This window comes from Dreissena polymorpha, chromosome 4 (genome assembly GCF_020536995.1).
Source record: "Dreissena polymorpha isolate Duluth1 chromosome 4, UMN_Dpol_1.0, whole genome shotgun sequence".
Lineage (NCBI taxonomy): Eukaryota > Metazoa > Mollusca > Bivalvia > Myida > Dreissenidae > Dreissena > Dreissena polymorpha.
The window spans coordinates 1,964,747-1,985,071 of NC_068358.1; the positions used below are offsets into that span (position 1 = coordinate 1,964,747).

Below are 20,325 nucleotides of genomic sequence, written 5' to 3' on the forward strand. Positions count from 1 at the left end.
ATCCTTTTAAATATTATTTCTTTTTAAATAAAAAATAAATGTTTAGTAAAATGGATTTTTCTTGAGCCCACTTTACAAAATTAATTTTGAATTTAAGCTTGTTACAATATGAGCAAAATTTCTATTTTGTATTGATTTAAATCATCCCCTCCAGGAAAACTATCTGGGGGAGGACCAATCCTACACAGATTTCTATGACACGCCTGCGACGGGTCAGGAGCCCCCAGAGGAAGTGGGTCTGCAGGGCCCGCTGACAGAACAGGAAGTGGTGGAGAGGGAGTTTGATCCCCGCAAGTACCGGCCCTTTGCTGTCACTGTGTCGGCTACCTTGCACGACATACAGGCCCATCTAGTCAAGGTGAATAGCATAGTTTACTGTAGCGCTGAAGAAAACAAAATAAAATAAAAGTGGTGAGATACGGTAAAATACCAAACCTGTTCTTTTGTTTACATGAATAACTTTATATAGCTAAATGGAAGTTCATAATCCATTAAATCTAAAGAAAAAATCTAAAGAAAATAGGTTCTGTTTGAAATATGAGGAAGCCTATGGGAAAACCAGGCTTAATGCATTCTTAAAGTAGCGTTGTAGATTAGCCTGTGAAATCTGCACAGGCTTATCAGGGACAACATTTAACAATTTTATAGAATTTGTGTTTAAAATAAGTCACTTCTACATGAAAATCCGGTCTAGGCATAAATTGTCATCACTGAATAGCTTGTGCAGACTTCAAGGTCTAATCTTGGACGACACTTTTCGCAAATGCATTAAGCCCAGTTTTCTCAGCATGTGGCTCATTTTCACAGTTTTTTTGCTTCAGAATTGTAACCAGGAGACCGTGCCATGTCCAACCGTGTATGTTGAGTGTCTGGGGTTTGAGATGGACAAACACTACAGCGAGACAAAGCTACAGGTGCTCCTGTCACCAGCCGTGCTGATCTCACGAGACAGCTTCGAGGTGAATAAGAAAGACATTACATACAGAGTTGTGGTTTGACCGCCAGTTAAGCTTTATTAATTGCTTGGTACCTCAAATCTCAGTAAGTTTTTACCAAGATATTGCAATTTAAAGAGAAACATCACCTTATTTGTTTAGACTATTCTGTACACCTTAGTGTCACAAAATGACATCAGCACGAGTTTGAGATTATAGCATGACATTTGTTCAAGTATTTCTTTGGTATTGATACTTAAAAAAAAGTCATCTGTTATGATTGGTACAATTATTTTTCTTTTCGGTCTATAGTTTCCTTTTGTGAATTTTATATTTTAAATAAAAGTGGTGCTTCTTTAGCTAGATCTGCTTTGAGTAAGGAGATTGAAGAACTCTTTAAAGGTGGGTTACTTGCTGCTCGTGTCTTAATTGATGCCTCTGATTATCAAACGAGATAATTAATGACAAAATTTGTGATTTTTAGCGAGGCTGTTTTCGGAGAAAACCCGAGCTATTGTCATAGCCAACTCGTCGTCCGCCGTCCGCCGTAGGCGTCGTGCTAAAACCTTAACATTGGCCATAACTTTTTAAATATTGAGATAGCACCTTGATATTTGGCATGCATGTGTATCTCATGGAGCTGCACATTTTGAGTGGTAAAATTTCAAGGTGAACATCATCCTTCAAGGTCGAGGGTCGAAAAAACAAAGACAAGAGAAGTAATAAGCTGTAAATGGACATAGTTATCTGACCTGCCCACGTATATATTTTTGTTAAATAAATCAAAGCGGCGCAGTAGACGGCATTGTGTTTCTGACAAAAACATTGTGGTAAAAGGTCAAGGTCAAGGTCATCCTGTACGGTCTATGGTAAAAAATACAGATTTAAGGGAAGTAATAAGCTTTAAAAAGGGAGAAAATGATTCAGTATTGAACATAACTACTTTATATATTTGGCATGCATGTGTATCTCATGGAGCTGCACATTTTGAGTGGTGAATCTACAGTCACGGTATGGCTTTTAATTATTTGCTACTAAAAATATAATTATAAATCTCATATTATATATTTCCATACCAAGAATTGAAGTTCTTTTCACAGTTACTGTACAGATTTATTATTTTGATTATTTATAACTCAAATGATTGATTTGTCAAAGTTTTTTTTTAATGATATAATTATAATTTCTTTGATGTTCATTACATACCTGTGGACTTATGTCCATAGATACATGATCAACTCTGGCTATGATCTCTTTTAAACCACAGGCCTTAGTTGTCAGTGATGTCTGACATGGTCATAATTGACTGTGAGACCCTCCCCACCCCCCACCCCCCGGTTGGATTGGACAAAATTCAAGGGAAGTAATAACCTTTAAAGGGAGATGATTTCTATACCTGCCAAATGATAAATAGAAATGTTATTTCAATGCGGCGCAGTAGGGGGCATTGTGTTTCTGACAAACACATCTCTTGTTGGGTCACTAGGTCAAAGGTCAAGGTCACTGTGACCTGTAAAAAAAAAAAAAATCTGACAAGCTTTCGCAGCCGAGCGTGGCACCCGTTATGCGTTGCTCTTGTTTAATTTCCTATTGCACATTTTAGAACTATAATTCCTCGACATAACAAAAAATGCATGCAGTTATTACTTGTATTAATCAAGATATTGCAATTTAAAGAGAAACATCCCCTTATTTTATGAGATTAGGCTTAATCCTTCAGTGTCACAATATGATGTCAACATGAGTTTGAAATTATAGAATGACGTTTGTTGAAGTATTACTTTAACTTGAAAAATAAGGTATTGAATTACTACTTTGCGTGTATGTTTACTGTAAAACGAAGTAACAATATAGCTTTGTATTTGTCTTGAAGAAAAATTACACCATGTTTTCAGAAAACACCCTCTAAATCTCATGTCTGTAAGTAAGTTACTGTTAAAGTTTCCATAGCAAATGCGGCAGATGTCAATAAATAACAGTATGTGATTAAATAGCTTAGGTCTGGAAATATATGTCAAAACAAATGTTTGTCAGTATTAAAAGATGTTTTTATTTTTATCCCCCGCCATAGGCGGAGGGATATTGTTTTGGCGTTGTCCGTCCTTCCGTCTTTCCGTCCGTCTTTCCGTCCGTCTGTCCGTCCGGAGCCATATCTTGGAAGTGCTTTGGCGGATTTCATTTAAACTTGGTATGTGTATGTATATGGATAAGAGGATGTTGCCCGCCAAATGGCATTGTACACCATCAGTTAATAATAGAGTTATGGCCCTTTGTATCTTGAAAAAATGCTTTTTGTTTGTGTCCGGAGCCATATCTTGGAAGTGCTTTGGCGGATTTCATTGAAACTTGGTATGAGTATAGATATGGATAAGAGGATGATGCACGCCATATGATATTGTACACCATCTGTTAATAACGGAGTTATGGCCCTTAGTATCTTGAAAATATGCTTTTTTCAGTGTCAAATATAATACTTTTGTGTCCAGAAGCATATTGGCAAGGGATATAAATTCAACAAATTTGCTTGTTTTTATTTTTTATTTACCTCTAAATAATACTAATTAATTTATTATTGTGTAATTTCAATAACGCAGGTTTTCTACCTGCACAATATAATATAAGTATCCTGCAACTTACCCTAATGTTACTTTAGCTATGTAAACAGATTAATTATACAACAAACAAACCATAATTACAGCGAGAGCCGGACCAGGGCCACCTAAAGGAAGGGCACCTGGCGTTGTCCGGGTTACAGGTGAGGGGTCATGCAATGTTCTCCCATGAGGGGCTGCCCCTGGAATCAGAGACCCTGGAGTACGCCTGGCTGGTGGAGGCTGTCATCGGAGACTTGACCGGCAGGCTAACCTCACCACAGGTGCGAGGATGAACCCTTTAGCTCTCAGAAACTCTCTGTGAGGAGTTTGTATTCACCTAGAGAATCAAATGAAATTTAAGACCTTTCTTACTAGATTAAAGTTTTAAAGGTTAATATCCAACACTAATGAGCAGCAAACAGCATCAAACTGAATAGACTTTGAGTTACTCGTAGGCTGTTTTGCTTTTATGCTGTCTGCATACAGCCATTTAAATTTGCATGTGAGCAGGAAAGTGTTAACACTTTGCATGCTAGGAAATTTGTCGTCTGCTAAAATGTCGTCTGCTGAATTTCTAAAATTAGCATTTTCTTCGATTTTTTTCAAAGAATATTATCAGAATAGCAAACAGTTTGGATCCTGATGAGACGCCACGTTCTGTGGCGTCTCATCTGGATCCAAACTGTTTGCAAAGGCCTTCAAAATTCGGTTCCTGCACTGAAAGGGTTAACTGCAAATAGCTATATTTAAAAAAGTGTACAGTTGTTTTTTTTGTATTTTTAAAATGATGTAATATAAAAATTTATGAATTTCTGGTCTAAGTGTTTTTGAAGTATTAACTCTAAATGTTCAACAACTCTCTTCTGATAATTACAAAACTTAATATTTAAAAGATTAATTTTAATTTAGAGGGTAAAGACTCTTTTACAAACAGCTGTTGTTCTACTATTGAGCTTATTTTGTGATTTATTTTCTTGGACTTATTGCTAATGAAATCTTGATAGTTGATCTTATTTTCCAAAAAGTGGCTCATTTTCAATGATTTTCTTTTATCTCTACATTTCCTTCCTCTAGAGTAGAAAGTGTAATTTATAATACACATGTACCACAAAAAGGGAACTTAAATTTTGCAAATGCTACTTCATCTTATGATGGAGGCTTTTCTAAGTGTGTGCCCAGTACATGGAAATAACTCATTATTCAGTGAAAACATATTGTAGAGAACCATGTTTAATGTGCTCCAGGTTTTTTAGATGCCAAAATTGAGAAAATGATTTTGTCTGCAGATCCAGACAATTGTTGAGTTCCTGCAGACGTTCATCATGCTCATCGAAGACGTGGAGAACAGTCTGCCTCGGGCCGTCTCCTACCAGCTGTGTCAGCACGCCCTGCCCCAGCTCCAGTGCAACAAGGTCACACCAGGCTACACTATACCATGTCCCTCATCAGAGGATATCAAGTACCGGCTTACGCGTGCCTCTGTCGATAGTCTCAATCTGTTCCTGGTTGAGGGAGGGACTGCTTTGAATGTGCAAGTACGAGATTGATGTTATTATTCCAGTCTGACTGTAATTTTAATTCATATAAATGTTGATCAAAATGATGTAATTCTCAGGTCTTTGAAATCAATTACTCCATTTGAAATATTTTTAATCATATGAGGACCTTTTTAAATGCAAGTAAATGTTTCACTTGTTTCAATGTGCTTCGTTTTGCACTGGCTTGTTTTTTGTTCATACTTATCAAATCTTCATTTTCATGCTGTTGAGGATGGACATGTGCTTAATGCCATTATTTTCTGTTTTTGTTTTTTTTCAGATATGTACCTTTTTTCTTTAAAGGAAATTTTTATAAAAATGTTATGGTTACAATCATTTGTGTGTTGGTTTCAGCTATATCCATTAAAAATTGCCACGTGCAACTTACATGGGGAGCACACGAGAGCTGGCATCACCGGCTTCATGGAACACATAGAAGTGAAACAGTACATCAGCACGGCCCCGATCAGGCATGACATCAGCCAACCGGAAGTCTGGATAGAGTCCGGGGGCGTGTCGCTGGGACCAATCAAAGCTGAGGCCGCCATGGCCCTGACCAATCAGGACTTTCACGAGCTTCAGAACAAGTTTCTCACCATTCACGATGCTTCCACAAAGAGACTGTGGTTTTTATGGCCCATTCATGCGCTCAGTTCTTCTAATCTGGTCATAGGAAAGTGTGGCTGCATGGGAGGGTGCTGTTTTTTCGGTGTGAATAAAAATGGAGTGGATTTCTTCCATTCCAAGAGACGATATGAAAGATTGCCCACAGCCGTTCTGACCGTTACCCCTGAGGGCACTGATCCCGGGTTCGGTCAGAGTCTCCTGCACAAGGACCGCCTTGTCTTCAATATTGGAAAGTCCAGTATTCAGCTGTCGCCGGGCAAGGAGTTTGTGTTCACCCGGGGCTACATGAGTAACATCTCCACCCCGGAGACAGCCGGTACCAGTATCACTGTCATTGAGGAGTGTCTGGGTCAACCAGGTCAGGCCTCCATAATTACCACCTCTGAAATAACAGTGCACTCTAAAACACAATCATCAGCCACCATGAGTGGATCACTTAGTCTCAGTCGATCGATTTCCAACAACACTACGACTCCTCAAAGCGATGCTGTGGCCAGTAACCCTTTTGATACATTGAAATCCACAGACGCGTCTTTGATGAGAGATTCTGAAATAACATCACCTGAAAGCGATACCTCCAAATCTCCCCGTACTGTCTCTATCAGTTCGTCCACCTCACCTCCGCTGTTCAGCCCCTCATTGAGATCATCTGTCGCCCAGAGTCCCGTATCCCGTACCTCGGTCCCTAGTCCTTCGGGCCCTTCCTCCATCCACAGTTTCAGTCCCGTGTCCAGCAGACGTAAAAGTAACTTCACTGCAAACTCGGGCCGACAGACCTCCATTGTGTCCCTGGACAGCGAGATGTATTTCTCAGCAGAAGAAGATGCAGGTTCCTCGTCTGACCCTGTTTTCCCAACTCTGACCCCGCAATCTTTCCATGACATTCACTCCTCAGAAAGTGAGAGCCTCGTGTGGGGAAAGGATGAGCAGACTCCTACCATCATCATGAACACAAGCGGCGGTACATCGGTTGCTGAAACCACTGTCCTAGAAAGGAACCTGTTTTCTTCGTCTTCCAACTCCACATTGTCGTTTATGTCGGCAGACACAGATCCGGACGAGACTTTGTCTGATGGTGGATTGCAGGCAGAAGACCTTTCTATGGTGGATCTGAGAAATCAAGTAAGTACTGATCTTATTGCTTTGGCTTATTGTATATGTTAATTTCTTTTTAAATATCTGTTCTCAACTTAAAGCATCTGTTTTGTGAATCATATTTTGGTTGGCACCATTTTAAAGTTTTTATAATCGATATAAATTATATAAAACAATGAACATTTGAAAAAAAAAAAAATTATGATCCAATACTGTACCTTTCTCTTTGATGTTAAATATATTGAAATTTTATAACAGTTAGGTTTGTATCGTACACTAACAAAATCGGATCAGATTAAACAAACCATAAATAGTAGGGATGGCATCGTATACCTATATTGTTATTCGAATATTCGCAAATCCATTCAATCGAATATTCGAATATTCACATGAAACGACTGGATTTATTTAACTTCTATTACTTAGTTTCGTATCCAGTTGGGATATTAAATATAAATTGACACAGAAATACAATCGAATATACAATTGTTGTGTTTAGAAATATAAAGAAAATGTAGCTAAATTGTAAAAACAAACTTTAAAAAGCCTATTTAGGCGAAATATATCAGAAAAGAGTGAAACTTGTTCTGTGTTAACTTCCATTGTTTTGTAAGTTATACCCGTTTGCTGAATACGAGGCTGTTTATTAACGTTGCTATCGAATAATTGGACTTTCGGCTAATACTGTGACCAATATTGTAATCGGGCACAAATAGAAGAAAAAACATCATGTGATAGAATTTTATTTTTATTTGAAATTTTAAACTAACGATAGCATGTACGTTTATATAAAGAAACATATCAATAAGGCATGCAATGTACACCTAATATTCAAGAACAAATAGAAGGAAAAACATCATGTCATAGAATTTTATTTTATTTGAAATTTTAAAGTAACGATAGCATGTACGTTTAAACTTAATAGGAGGTAATCAACCACAATCATATTCACAATCTTACTAGTAATCACATCACTAGAACACCCACTTACACCAAAACTACCAGTAGCAGTAAACTGTTTCATTGATGACTGTTTGACTTTATTACTAGCACTTTCCAGTGAACCAGGATGCTTAACAGTGACATGATTCCACAGATTTGTAGTAGACCGCGCATATGTAAAAATAACTTTACACACATTACACGTTGCGGTCTTCTCATCCACAGACCATGTAAAGTATTTCCATACTTTTGAAGGTGGCATTTTCAGATATAAATTATGATCCCTTATCACAAATCATTGTTCTGAAGTTTTCTACCAAAAAGTTACTTTTTTGAATTGATATCATTTGTTAATTTTGAGTAATTCACATATTTTAATGTATGTTTAAACTGTAATCACAGAAACTAAATTATTATTTGTCAGTAAATTGAAGCCCTTAATTGGCATCTAATTGACAAACAACAGTTCAGGCCCTTTCTTAGAGTGTGTATATTGTATTGCGCAATTTGTGTAATTCACACATTTTAATGGCTGTTCATACATGTACTGTGATCTCAGAAACTTAATTATTATTCGCCAGTCTATTTAAGCCGTTAATTGTAACCCAATTCTGTTATTCGAATACTGACCATTTAATCGAATATTCGAATAATTTTGCCATCCCTAATAAATAGATGTGAAATTGAAAATGAATAAAAAAGAAATCTTGTATAAGAAATACCATGAACATAATAAGCAAATCACTCAAGTTCCTATGCTTCCTCATAAGGTGAAGGGTGCTATTACCAAGTCCCCTGTACTGTTGCCATGCTACTCCAAGAACATGACCCGTCTGCAGTGCAACAACTGGATGTACCCGGCCCCCTTCCCGACCCCCTTCCACATGGTTGCCACGGAGCCTTCACATCTATCGTTGTCGTCCGCAAGTCAGTCAATGCAGTTGGCCTCTGCTGGGTCATCACTGCCACATTTTGTTAAGGTAAGTTGCTAATTGTCCTGATTGTGCTAATTAGTCCCCTACCTTTGTAACAGGAGGGGACAGTAGGTTTATCTTCACGTCCATCTGTGTATGCGTTTGTGTGTTGAAATTTGGATCCTGCAATAACTCAAAAAGTACTTACACTAGGTTGATTCAACTTGGTATAGAGGGCAATATGGGGAATACGCACATTATTATGCCCCCCTTCGAAGAAGAGGGGGTATATTGCTTTGCTCATGTCGGTCGGTCGGTCAGTTGGTCGGTAGGTCGGTCGGTCAGTCCACCAGGTGGTTTTCGGATGATAACTCAAGAACGCTTGGGGCTAGGATCATGAAACTTCATAGGTACATTGATCATGACTCGCAGATGAACCCTATTGATTTTGAGGTCACTAGGTCAAAGGTCAAGGTCACAGTGACCCGAAATAGTAAAATGGTTTCCGGATAATAACTCAAGAACGCTTACGCCTAGGATCATGAAACTTTATGGGTAGATTGATCATGACTCACAGATGACCCCTATTGATTTTGAGGTAACTAGGTCAAAGGTCAAGGTCACGGTGACCCAGAATAGTAAAATGGTTTCCGGATGATAACTCAAGAACGCATACGCCTAGGATCATGAAACTTCATGGGTAGATTGATCATGACTCGCAGATGACCCCTATTGATATTGAGGTCACTAGGTCAAAGCTCAAGGTCACGGTGACCCGAAATAGTAAAATGATTTTCGGATGATAACTCAAGAACGCATACGCCAAGGATCATGAAACTTCATGGGTAGATTGATCATGACTCGCAGATGACCCCTATTGATTTTGAGGTCACTAGGTCAAAGGTCAAGGTCACGGTGACCCGAAATAGTAAAATTATTTTCGGATGATAATTCAAGAACGCATATGCCTAGGATCATGAAACTTCATAGGTAGATTGATCATGACTAGCAGATGACCCCTATTGATTTTTAGGTCACTAGGTCAAAGGTCAAGGTCACGGTGACCCGAAATAGTAAAATGATTTTCTGATGATAACTCAAGAACGCATATGCCTAGGATCATGAAACTTCATAGGTAGATTGATCATGACTCGCAGATGACCCATATTGATTTTGAGGTCACAAGGTCAAGGTCACGGTGACCAGAAATAAGAAAATGATTTTCGGATGATAACTCAAGAACGCTTTTGCCTAGGATCATGACACTTCATAGGTACATTGATCGTGACTTGCAGATGACCCCTATTGATTTTCAGGTCACTAGTTTTAGTTTTTTGTTTGAAAAAGATTTGGTTGCTATGGTTACAAAATTATTAAAAAACTAAAATCTGAAACCTGAGATAACTTCAAAAATACTTAAGCTAAGTTTATGAAACTTGGTATGTGAGAAATATGGGTAAAGGTTCATATCTGGAAAATACACATGAATACAACTTTTTTGTTAGACAAAATTTGTTGGTGCTATGATGACAGATGCCATGGATACGGAAATAATTGAAAACTAAAATCTCAATCCTGCGATAACTCAAAAGTATGTGAGCTAGGTTGATGAAATTAGGTATCTGTATAGAGGGACATATAGGGGAATATGCATGTTAGTTCAGATTTGTTTATCTGTCTGTTTTGTTTGTTTTTCCGAAAAACATGGATCCGGAAATCACTCAAAATATGCTATGTTGATAAAACTCAGTATGTGGAAGGAGAACCCTATGGGAAATATGTACATTATTTCAGTTTTGTTTGTCCATCTGAAAAATCTGGATCAAGCGGCAAGTCAAGAATTATGTAAGCAATGTTGATGAAACTGACCCTCAGAAAAACTTGATCTTATTAAGCTTGGTTGATGAAATTCAGTATGTAGATAAGAGAGCCGTATAAGGAATACATGTATGCACATTTTTATGCCCCCGGATCGATAGATAAGGGGTATATTGTTTTTGTCTTGTCTATCTGTCTGTCTGTCATTCTGTCCTAAAACTGTAACCTTGGTTAAAGTTTTATAACTTTTGCAATATTGAACATACCAACTTGATATTTACCATGCATGTGTATCTCATGGAGCTGCTCATTTTGAGTGGTGAAAAGTCAAGGTCATCCTTCAAGGTCAAATGTCAAATATCATTGTATTTTTCTTTCCTAAAACTTTAACCTTCGTTAAAGTTTTATCATAACTTTTTTTATATTGAAAACAGCAACTTCATATTTGGCATGCATGTGTATCTCGTGGAGCTGCACATTTTGAGTGGTGAAAGGTCAAGGTCATCTTTCAAGGTCAAAGGTAAAAAAACAAACAAAAAAACATTCATTTCTCCATTCAATCTCTTACTTACTTCTCTTGGAGCTGCACATTTTGAGTGGTGAAAGGTCAAGGTCATCCTTCAAGGTCAAAGGTAAAAAAAATCAAAGTGGCGCATTAGGGGGCATTGTGTTTCTGACAAACAGATCTCTTGTTCTATTTCTTAAATGTCATAACCCCCAAATGTATGCGTGCGAACTGCATCTACTGTTCTGAGTGATACATGTTTTCCCATGCATTCTATGTAGATCAAGCAGGGGTTCAGCACACAGATATTGAAAAACAAGGATCAGCTGTTCCTGCCAGAGAAACAAGAGGAGGGAGATACATGGGACAACATTGAAGAGCCTTTACTAGGTAAGCTATTTGAGTATTTAAACGGCACTCCAGAAAAATGGCCTTATTTCATGGATTTTTTCCTTTAAAGGAAGTATATTCTAAACTAAAATCATTCTAGGCTTAAAGTGTTGACTCTGATTAGCCTGTGCGCACTCCTATCCTTTAAAGCCATACAGATTATGTCTAGGCCACTGTCCTATCCTTTAAAGCCATACAGATTTCGTCTAGGCCACTGTTTCTAAAAAGTAGAAAATCTGTTTTCACTCAATAACTTGATTTTGGATAGAGGTATTGGGCTAATATGTTGTATGAAAATACCTTTCATGCAGACCTAGCTTCGAATTGGTCAATTACTTACATTAAAGGAAAAATACATTTAAAACAATGAAAACCTGGTTTTATGGCATTGTCAGGTTTTTGTTTTGTCCTCTGAGGGCTGGAATGCACGTCTTCTTTGCCTATATGCTGATAATACTTTTGGTTTTCATTCAAGGGTAGCTTTGTTAAAACATGGTTAAAAGTATATAAGCTGCCTTTTACCAGAATGACCAGAAATGAAAAGCTTAAGAAATGTTGAAATACTTGCTTGTGACTGTATGTATTCAATGATTTCCAAAATAGTTACTTTTTTATGTGCACATATCAATAAATTAATCCTTTCACAGTATTAAAGTGATTTACAGCTTGATTTGTGTCTTTAAGAAATAACGGTCCACTTGCCAGCTGTCAATCAAGCAAACTGATCTTATTATCTGATAGCTCTTTATTCCCTCCTCATGATCCAGCAAGGACAAAACAAAGAGTGTCATAGAAATAAAATGAGCGTAATATGTTAAATAATTAAGTGGGCGGAGTTTTCGATTTTTTGGCTACTGGTTATTTAACTATATTTCCTGATGTTCTACAATATTTAATACTTTTTTTAGACTGTACTGATGGAGCCACCATGGAGAATGCAAGCCGTACAACGGCAACAGTGAAGCTGCGAGGATCTGTTGACGTTCTTCTGACGCCCTTACTCCTCGAGTCATTCCAAAGGTTTGTTTATGCAAAGTCCAGTATGGAGATGTTAGCTGTTTGATATTGAAGTTTAAACCTTTTGTATTTTAGCTTCATTGCAATAACCTATTTAGTTACTGTGAAATCATTTATTTTCACCAGCACGAAGTTTCGTCATATTTTTAAAAATCGTTTTCATCAGCACTTAAATTCGCCAATTCCTGACTTTGAAAAAAAATGCTTCAGTCAATATCCGATTTGTTTGTCTGAAATATATCGCGGTTGCGAAAAGTTGTAGTGGGGAAAGAGGGAGGACACTTGAGAGTCACTTGCAGGAGGTGGGGCCTGTTTGTTACATGTCAATATACTAGTCTTTTGTTACAGGTGATCAGTAATTTGCCCCCATTAGTGTATCATTATTATGATTAGCGGATTAGTGGGACTGAATAATCGTTAACAAGTGTTTGAAACCCGGGTTTGAAACAGTGAAGCCAGTTGCCAATTGGTCTTATTCTTATTTCGGAAGTGTAAAATTAACAGTGCATTATGGGACAGCGGTTTCATAGGGCAAAGTTCAGATTTAATTGTAACAACCAATGGACGAGTGAGTTTAAATTAGATTGAATGCAATGGGATACAAAGCGATGTTTTATTGCGTCATACTCAGTCATTCGAAAGACGTGTTTTCCGGATTTTTCCTGAAAATCGCGCACAAATAAAAGTGAATTTCTGAAAACAATTTCCCTATGTTTGGATGGAACTAATCGTCATGATTGCTAATTTTTCTTTACCTGTTATGTTTTCCATTGCTACAAGTAACAATTATTTGAAACAGGTATCATAAAACTTGTAAAAGATATCAATGATTAAAAAGATCGATTGAAAGCCCATAAAGCGAAGCACAAGCTATTTTTACACCTGTATTGTAGTTAAACGCAACCAACCAGACACAAATCAAAATGTTCTGTATTTATTTGTAATCAATGCGGAGAATGTATATACGGTAAGTATATACATCATCATCTTTAAAATTTGTTTATTGTCTTTGATCCGGATCTAATCCAGTGCATGGAGGCTGTATATTCTTCTGCAACAACACTGAAAAACACAATACACAGAATGTGTAATAAAGGTGTTAACAATTAGCGCTTATCATTACAATTCTACCTAAACGAAGTCAACGCAGTCAATACAGCTGTACAGCTTGCGCATTTTAGAGCAATGTCAGGTGTCAGTTAAGTACACTGTGTTATCTACACCCTTTTGTGTCAAAACCGGATTTATCTTGATTACGTAACAGACGGAGTATGTATGCGTGGATTACGTTGGATTTTAGTGCCTCATGCCTTTGGTAATTCAGTCTTCATTTGTTCAAATATGGAACATAATTGTTCGTTAGGATCTTGAATTCATCAATCGGTCGACTGACCAAATATACGAAAATTAATGCCTAACTATATATAATGGTTTCACAGTAACTTTTATTACATTGAAAGCTTAAGCAATATTGATTAAGATATCATATTTTTAGTTAATATGTGTTTTTTGTGTATAACTTTAATGGAAAACATAAGAAATGGCAGCAAATACCATAATTGGCATTCAAATATTGCCTCAATTTCAAACGGACATTTAATTATTATTTAATATATGATTATTTATTGAGTATAAAGTATATTAAATTGTAAATAAATGGTCAATTTTTATGCCCCCGGTAGGGTGGCATATAGCAGTTTAACTGTCCGTCAGTCAGTATGTCAGTATGTCAGTCTGTCAGTCTGTCTGTCCGTCTGAAAAAGACTAACATTGGCCATAACTTTTTAAATATTGAAGATAGCACCTTGATATTTGGCATGCATGTGTATCTCATGGATCTGCACAATTTGAGTGGTAAAATTTCAAGATTTACATCATCCTTCAAGGTCAAGGGTCGAAAAAACAAAGTCAAGGGAAGTAATAAGCTTTGAATGGACATAGTTATCTGACCTGCCCACGTATATATTTTTGTTAAATAAATCAAAGCGGCGCAGTAGGCGGCATTGTGTTTCTGACAAACACATTGTGGTTAAAGGTCAAGGTCATCCATTACGGTCTACGGTAAAAAATACAGATTTAAGGGAAATAATAAGCTTTAAAAAGGGAGAAAATTATTCAATATTGAACATAGCCACTTTATATATTTGGCATGCATGTGTATCTCATGGAGCTGCACATTTTGAGTGGTGAATCTACAGTCATGGTAGTGGCTTTTAATTATTTGCTACTAAAAATAGAGATTTGTTACAGACAATTATTTTCAAGGGAAGTAATTTATATAATTATAAATCTCATATTATAGATTTCCTTACCAAGTTCTTTTCACAGTTACTGTACAGATTTATTATTTTGATTATTTATAACCCAAATGATTGATTTTTCAAAGTTTATTTTTTAAATGATATAATTATAATTTCTTTGATGTTCATTACATACCTGTGGACTTATGTCCATAGATACATGATCAACTCTGGCTATGATCTCTTTTAAACCACAGGCCTTGGTTGTCAGTGATGTCTGACATGGTCATAATTGACTGTGAGACCCCTCCCCCCCCCCCCCCCCCCCCCCCCCCCGGTTGGATTGGACAAAATTCAAGGGAAGTAATAACCTTTAAACGGAAATGATTTCTATACCTGCCAAATGATAAATAGAAATTTATTTCAATGCGGCGCAGTAGGGGGCATTGTGTTTCTGACAAACACATCTCTTGTTTGAATTATAAGACTAAAATTCACTATTTTAACCTGAGAAATGAAAATGTGGAATGGGAAAATTAGTATTAAACTTTTGCATATGCAGAATTGTGCTTGCATTTTAACAGAATGAAAAAAGATATTGAATACTGATATGATCTTTTTTGATGTAGCACAAAAAATGGATTCAAATAACATAATACTGCACATCAGATGATTAAAATGCCATTTATATTTCTTGTTTCTTGAAAATAACTATATATCATCATACTAATTTACCAATACTATAAACAATACATGTTTAGCACACCACAGCCTTCAACTCAACTCAACTCACGTTGTAAGTGAATAAAGGCCACCAGCCCATAAAACAGGGTATGATACACAAATCATAGTAAATAATTGTAGATACATTCCAATGTATCCTTTTAGCACAATTTAAGTACAGAAAACAATTAAACTTTAGAAAGTCTTTAAGGATAGACATTCTTGTTCTTATCCACTATTATTTAAAAGACACCTACTATACACATACAATTATTAAACCAGAGATTACCACCTTGGAAAATCCAGAGCAATGCACTGGGGGTTTAAATCGGTTTTAGGTATGAATAGTATTTATTAGATTACATACAAAAATGCATAATTCAAGTATGGTTAAAATTTACAGTATCTCCACAAGTGCTCCAACGGGTACCAAAAAAAAAAAACCAATCCGCGGGTTAAACAAATACCCGCAGATCTGGGTCAAAGTTTCTGCGAATGATACTGGTTCAGGTCGCTAGCTACAAAGTACAATACATTTTTGTATTACATGTTGAATGTGAAGTCAAATCATCCCTATTAACCAAGTTAAAAAAAATCACATCTTTTATCATTTTAAACAGTGTTGTTATTGCAAATAGTCATACACGAATAGAAGTGACGCACCATAAGCATAAATGTCGAGTTTCATTTGTTTATATTCACATCCCAAAATGGTGATGTTAAAAAACGTTAAAAAACGAAACTTGTATAATAAAATATATTGAATTCAATGTAGATAGGCATTTAAAGCTTACAGTAAAAGTTATTTTGGCTTCTCTTCTCAACAGGTTGAGACAGGTTGATTTTCCTAAACATGCACTTTTGATTGCACTTTTGATTGCTATTCAAATAGATCACAGCCAACTATTAACATTTTCTAAAATGTGATAAGTTACAATTCCTGTTGCTCAACTGGGTGAGCTTGCTCAGCTGGTACAGCATTGGAATACAAATCATAGGATTGCAGTTTAAGTGGGGACTTCTCATCATGCAATTTATTCTGTGGCGTCTTATCTGGATCCAAACTGTTTGCACAGGCCTTCAAAATTCGGTTCCCGCACTAAAGGGTTTAAAGCATGTGTGTCAAGGGTCAAAGAACACTATCAGAATAGCAAACAGTTTGGATCCAGATGAGACGCCACGTTTTGTGGCGTCTCATCTGGATCCAAACTGTTTGCACAGGCCTTCAAAATTCGGTTCCCGCACTGAAAGGGTTTAAAGCATGTGTGTCAAGGGTCAACCCAGTTTAGTTTGTGCAATCCGCAAGTCTAATCAGGGACGGCACTTTCCAATTTTATGGTATTTTTTCTTTAAAAGAGGTCTTCTCTCAGTGAAAATCAATTTTAGGTGCAAAATGTTGTCTCTGATAAGCCTGTGCAGACAGCACAATTTAATCTGGAACAACTCTTTACGCACACGCATTAAATCCTTTTCGCCAGAACAAGGCACATTAACACAAGCACACAAACTTCATGTTTGGCAGGATGTGTGAGGCTGTCACCCCAGCCCTGACCAACCTCCACCCGTCCTCCATTTTGGATGGCCTTCACTTCCGCTGCCTGGACATCCTGAAGTCTCAGAACCGCCTCAAGAAGGTCGAGAGTGACCATGACCCCGAGACACCTGAGGGCGACCCTGGCAGCAACCAGGGTCAGCTCGGGGTAGACAGCCGGGCGCCGGATATGAAGACCTCCAGCTATCAGGCTCTTATCACACTGCCCAGGGTGGGTGCTGCATGGTGTATTTCTTTGGATGTATAACTTTGTACTTTAACCCTTCACCAGTAAAATACGTTTTTTACGTATTTGTAGTCCTTTTAAAAGTTAAATTTAATTTAACACCTTTCTTACTTGATTCAAATTGTAAAGGCTTCATTTCCAACCCTTGGATACTGATGAGTAGCAAACAGCATTATACCTGAACAGGCTGCGAGTTACTCGCAGGTTGTTCTGGTTTTATGCTGTTTGCACATAGCCATTTTTACTTTCCCTCTGAGTGGGAAAGGGTTAAATCTTTATTTGGAAGCAGAATGAAGACTTGTCTTGTTTTGTATATATTGGATAGTTTAAATCTCTGACAGGTTTTATATCTGGTTTTTAATTTGAAAATTGAAGACCTACGGGTAAATTTTTCATTTTGTTATATTTTGTGTTTGATCTGTGAAAAAATAAATTATCAGGACTAGAAACTGACATTGTCTTTTTAATGTCTGGTTGTTTAACTAATAATTGTGATGTATTTCAGATAAATATCTGCACATTACAAGCAGGAATTGTGGAGGACCTGATATCATTTTCCGCACTAGATAATATTCATGAGCTCACATGCGTTTCACTGTTGGGCGTGTGCATCGATGACATACGTTGTCAGCTGCTGTCCAATAGCCACTCATGCAAGATGTCAAGAAGTGTGTCCCACTCTGGCCCGGCCTCCCCATCTTCACCAACTAAGGGAAAACCTGACAATCTAGAAGTTGAAGACCGTCCAGAAGTATCAAGAGAGGAGGATGTAGGGACAGTCAGCATAAAGGCTATTCATTTTCAGCTGAGGCGACTTCTTAAAGAACATGATTTTTCAGACAGTATGGTGCTGACAGCAATCCCAGAACAGAAATCAAAGGTGATGTTCGAGTTTGATAACAATATAACGAAATTATTTTCGCCCGCTTCGAGTAGACACTCAAGCCGGGTGAAGAGGAGCTCTTCATCGCATTCAGAGGAAGGGAAACCTCGACGACTTTCCATGGGTCGCCGGGCGAGTCAAGACCCTACTAGAAGACATCCCGAGGATCGGCATTCCTTAAAAGGTGTTTCTACTGAGGAGAATCCTTTTGATGCTGCGCCAAAGCCGAAAGTTCTGAGACAAAAAAGTGTAGGTAAAGAAAACCTGGATATGGATAGTACAGGAACACCAAAACGTGAGTCTCAAAAATTGGGCAGTATAGGCTACATAATGTTCGAATGCGGTTTGGAAAAGATAGATATTACAGCAGTAAGAAGACTGGGCTACAAGGATAAACCACCAGCTACCTTATTGGAGGATACAACATTACAACAGACAATTTTGAAAACTCAGCAATCCACCAAATTTGTGACTGAAAGTCAGACTTCAAGAAAATTTCAAGTCTCAAGGCAGAGTGAGGCTAAACAAAAAGAACCACAGGCAAAATTCACGGTTCATGATGAAACTGATCCCTTGGGAGTTGGGCCAACAAAGCCTTCGAGTTCAAAGTACTCCAGTTCAAACTCTGTGCACTCTTGGGACTCGCGTATATCGATCCCGTCAGTGTCTGCAAGCCTGAGCGAGCATGAGGATCTAGACGGGGATGCCTCCAGCGGGCTTCTCCATCTGAAAACAATCTGGTTCAATTTTGCTGCACCTCCTCCTCTACCCATCAAACGGAAAGCTGATTTTACAAAGTATGAATTTGTCAGTAATTTTTAACTGTTTTTTTTGTCCCCTACCGGTGAAACGCTCTGTGTGTCTGTCAGTCAGTCAGTCAGTCAGTCAGTCAGTCAGTCAGTCAGTCAGTCAGTCTGTCACTCTTTTCTGGATCCTGCGATAACTTTAAAAGTTCTTAATATTTTTTCATGAAACTGGAAACATGGATAGATGGCAATTTGGAGATTATGCACGTCATTTCATTTTTTTACTACGTCAAAAGATCTGGTTGCTATGGCAACAAATAAAATAACAATTAAAACAAATTCTGACAATGGTGGAGTTTCACCGGTAGGGGACCATATTGCTTGACAATAGTCTTGTTTAAACAATTTTAAGTTAACATCATCAGTTTGTGTCTGCATGCTTAAGTATAATCTTCTGGTTAAAAGATGCCAAAAAAATAAATAAATTGGTAGCTTTTAAAATTTTAGCAAATAAAATGTTATGCTGACCTCAATCCTATCACCTGTAAGCTTTATGCCCAGTTACACAAAGTTGTTTGTGTAATATTTAGGATTGTGCACAGGATCTTCTCTTGATCTTTTTTTCTGGATTGTTATTTTCAAAGCAATTCAAGGGCTTTTTCACCATTTTTAGATGAAGGTACATGGGGCAGGGGAGGGAACAAGTGCCCATTTTTGGATTCAAAGGGAATTCATACCATGTGAAAAAAATCCCCACAGAAAGATCAATAATTTGTTTAAAGGGAAAAGTGCATGATTCGAGAGACCTTTTCAAAGGTGATGATGTCTTATAACTGCCCCTTCTATTATGTCCCCCACTATAGTAGTGTGGGTCATATTGTTTTTGCCCTGTCTGTTGGTTGGTTGGTCTGTTGGTCTGTTGGTTGGTTTGCGCCAACTTAAACATTTGCAATAACTTTTGCAATATTGAAGATAGCAACTTGATATTTGGCATGCATATGTATCTCATGGAGCTGCACATTTTGAGTGGTGAAAGGTCAAGGTCAAGGACATCCTTCAAGGTCAAAGGTCAAATATATGGGTCAAAATCGCTCATTTAATGTACACTTTTGCACTATTTCAATATTCAAGATAGCATCTTGATATTTGGCATGCATGTGTATCTCATGAAGCTGCACATTTTGAGTGGTGAAAGGTCAAGGTCATCCTTCAAGGTCAGAGGTCAAATATATGTTGCCAAAATCGCTCATTTTATGAGTACTTTTTTGCAATATTAAAGATAGCAACTTGATATTTGGCATGCATGTGTATCTCATGGAAATGCATATTTTGAGTGGTGAAAGGTCAAGGTCAAGGTCATCCTTCAAGGTCAAATATATGGGACAAAATTGCTCATGTAATGTCACTTCTGCAATATTGAAGCTAGCAATTTTATATTTGACATGCATGTGTATCTCATGGAGCTGCACATTTTGAGTGGTGAAGGGTCAAGGTCATCCTTCAAGGTCAAACGTCATATACGGGGACATAGTGTTTCACAAACACATCTTGTTTTTATATAGAAAATCAGTCCTGTTTAG

General features: G+C 37.5%; 1 protein-coding gene across 1 annotated transcript in view; it reads left to right on the plus strand.

Annotated features, from left to right (window-relative positions):
• The window catches only part of LOC127879892 (transmembrane protein KIAA1109 homolog), a 149,313-nt gene that overhangs the window by 31,101 nt on the left and 97,887 nt on the right, over positions 1 to 20,325 (plus strand). The window contains exons 17-26 of the mRNA XM_052426974.1: positions 155 to 358; positions 822 to 959; positions 3,634 to 3,810; positions 4,816 to 5,064; positions 5,422 to 6,816; positions 8,502 to 8,711; positions 11,250 to 11,358; positions 12,267 to 12,378; positions 16,861 to 17,101; positions 17,622 to 18,796. Of these exons, the coding sequence (XP_052282934.1) occupies positions 155 to 358; positions 822 to 959; positions 3,634 to 3,810; positions 4,816 to 5,064; positions 5,422 to 6,816; positions 8,502 to 8,711; positions 11,250 to 11,358; positions 12,267 to 12,378; positions 16,861 to 17,101; positions 17,622 to 18,796 (4,010 nt within the window). The remainder of the gene's footprint in view (positions 1 to 154; positions 359 to 821; positions 960 to 3,633; positions 3,811 to 4,815; positions 5,065 to 5,421; positions 6,817 to 8,501; positions 8,712 to 11,249; positions 11,359 to 12,266; positions 12,379 to 16,860; positions 17,102 to 17,621; positions 18,797 to 20,325) is intronic.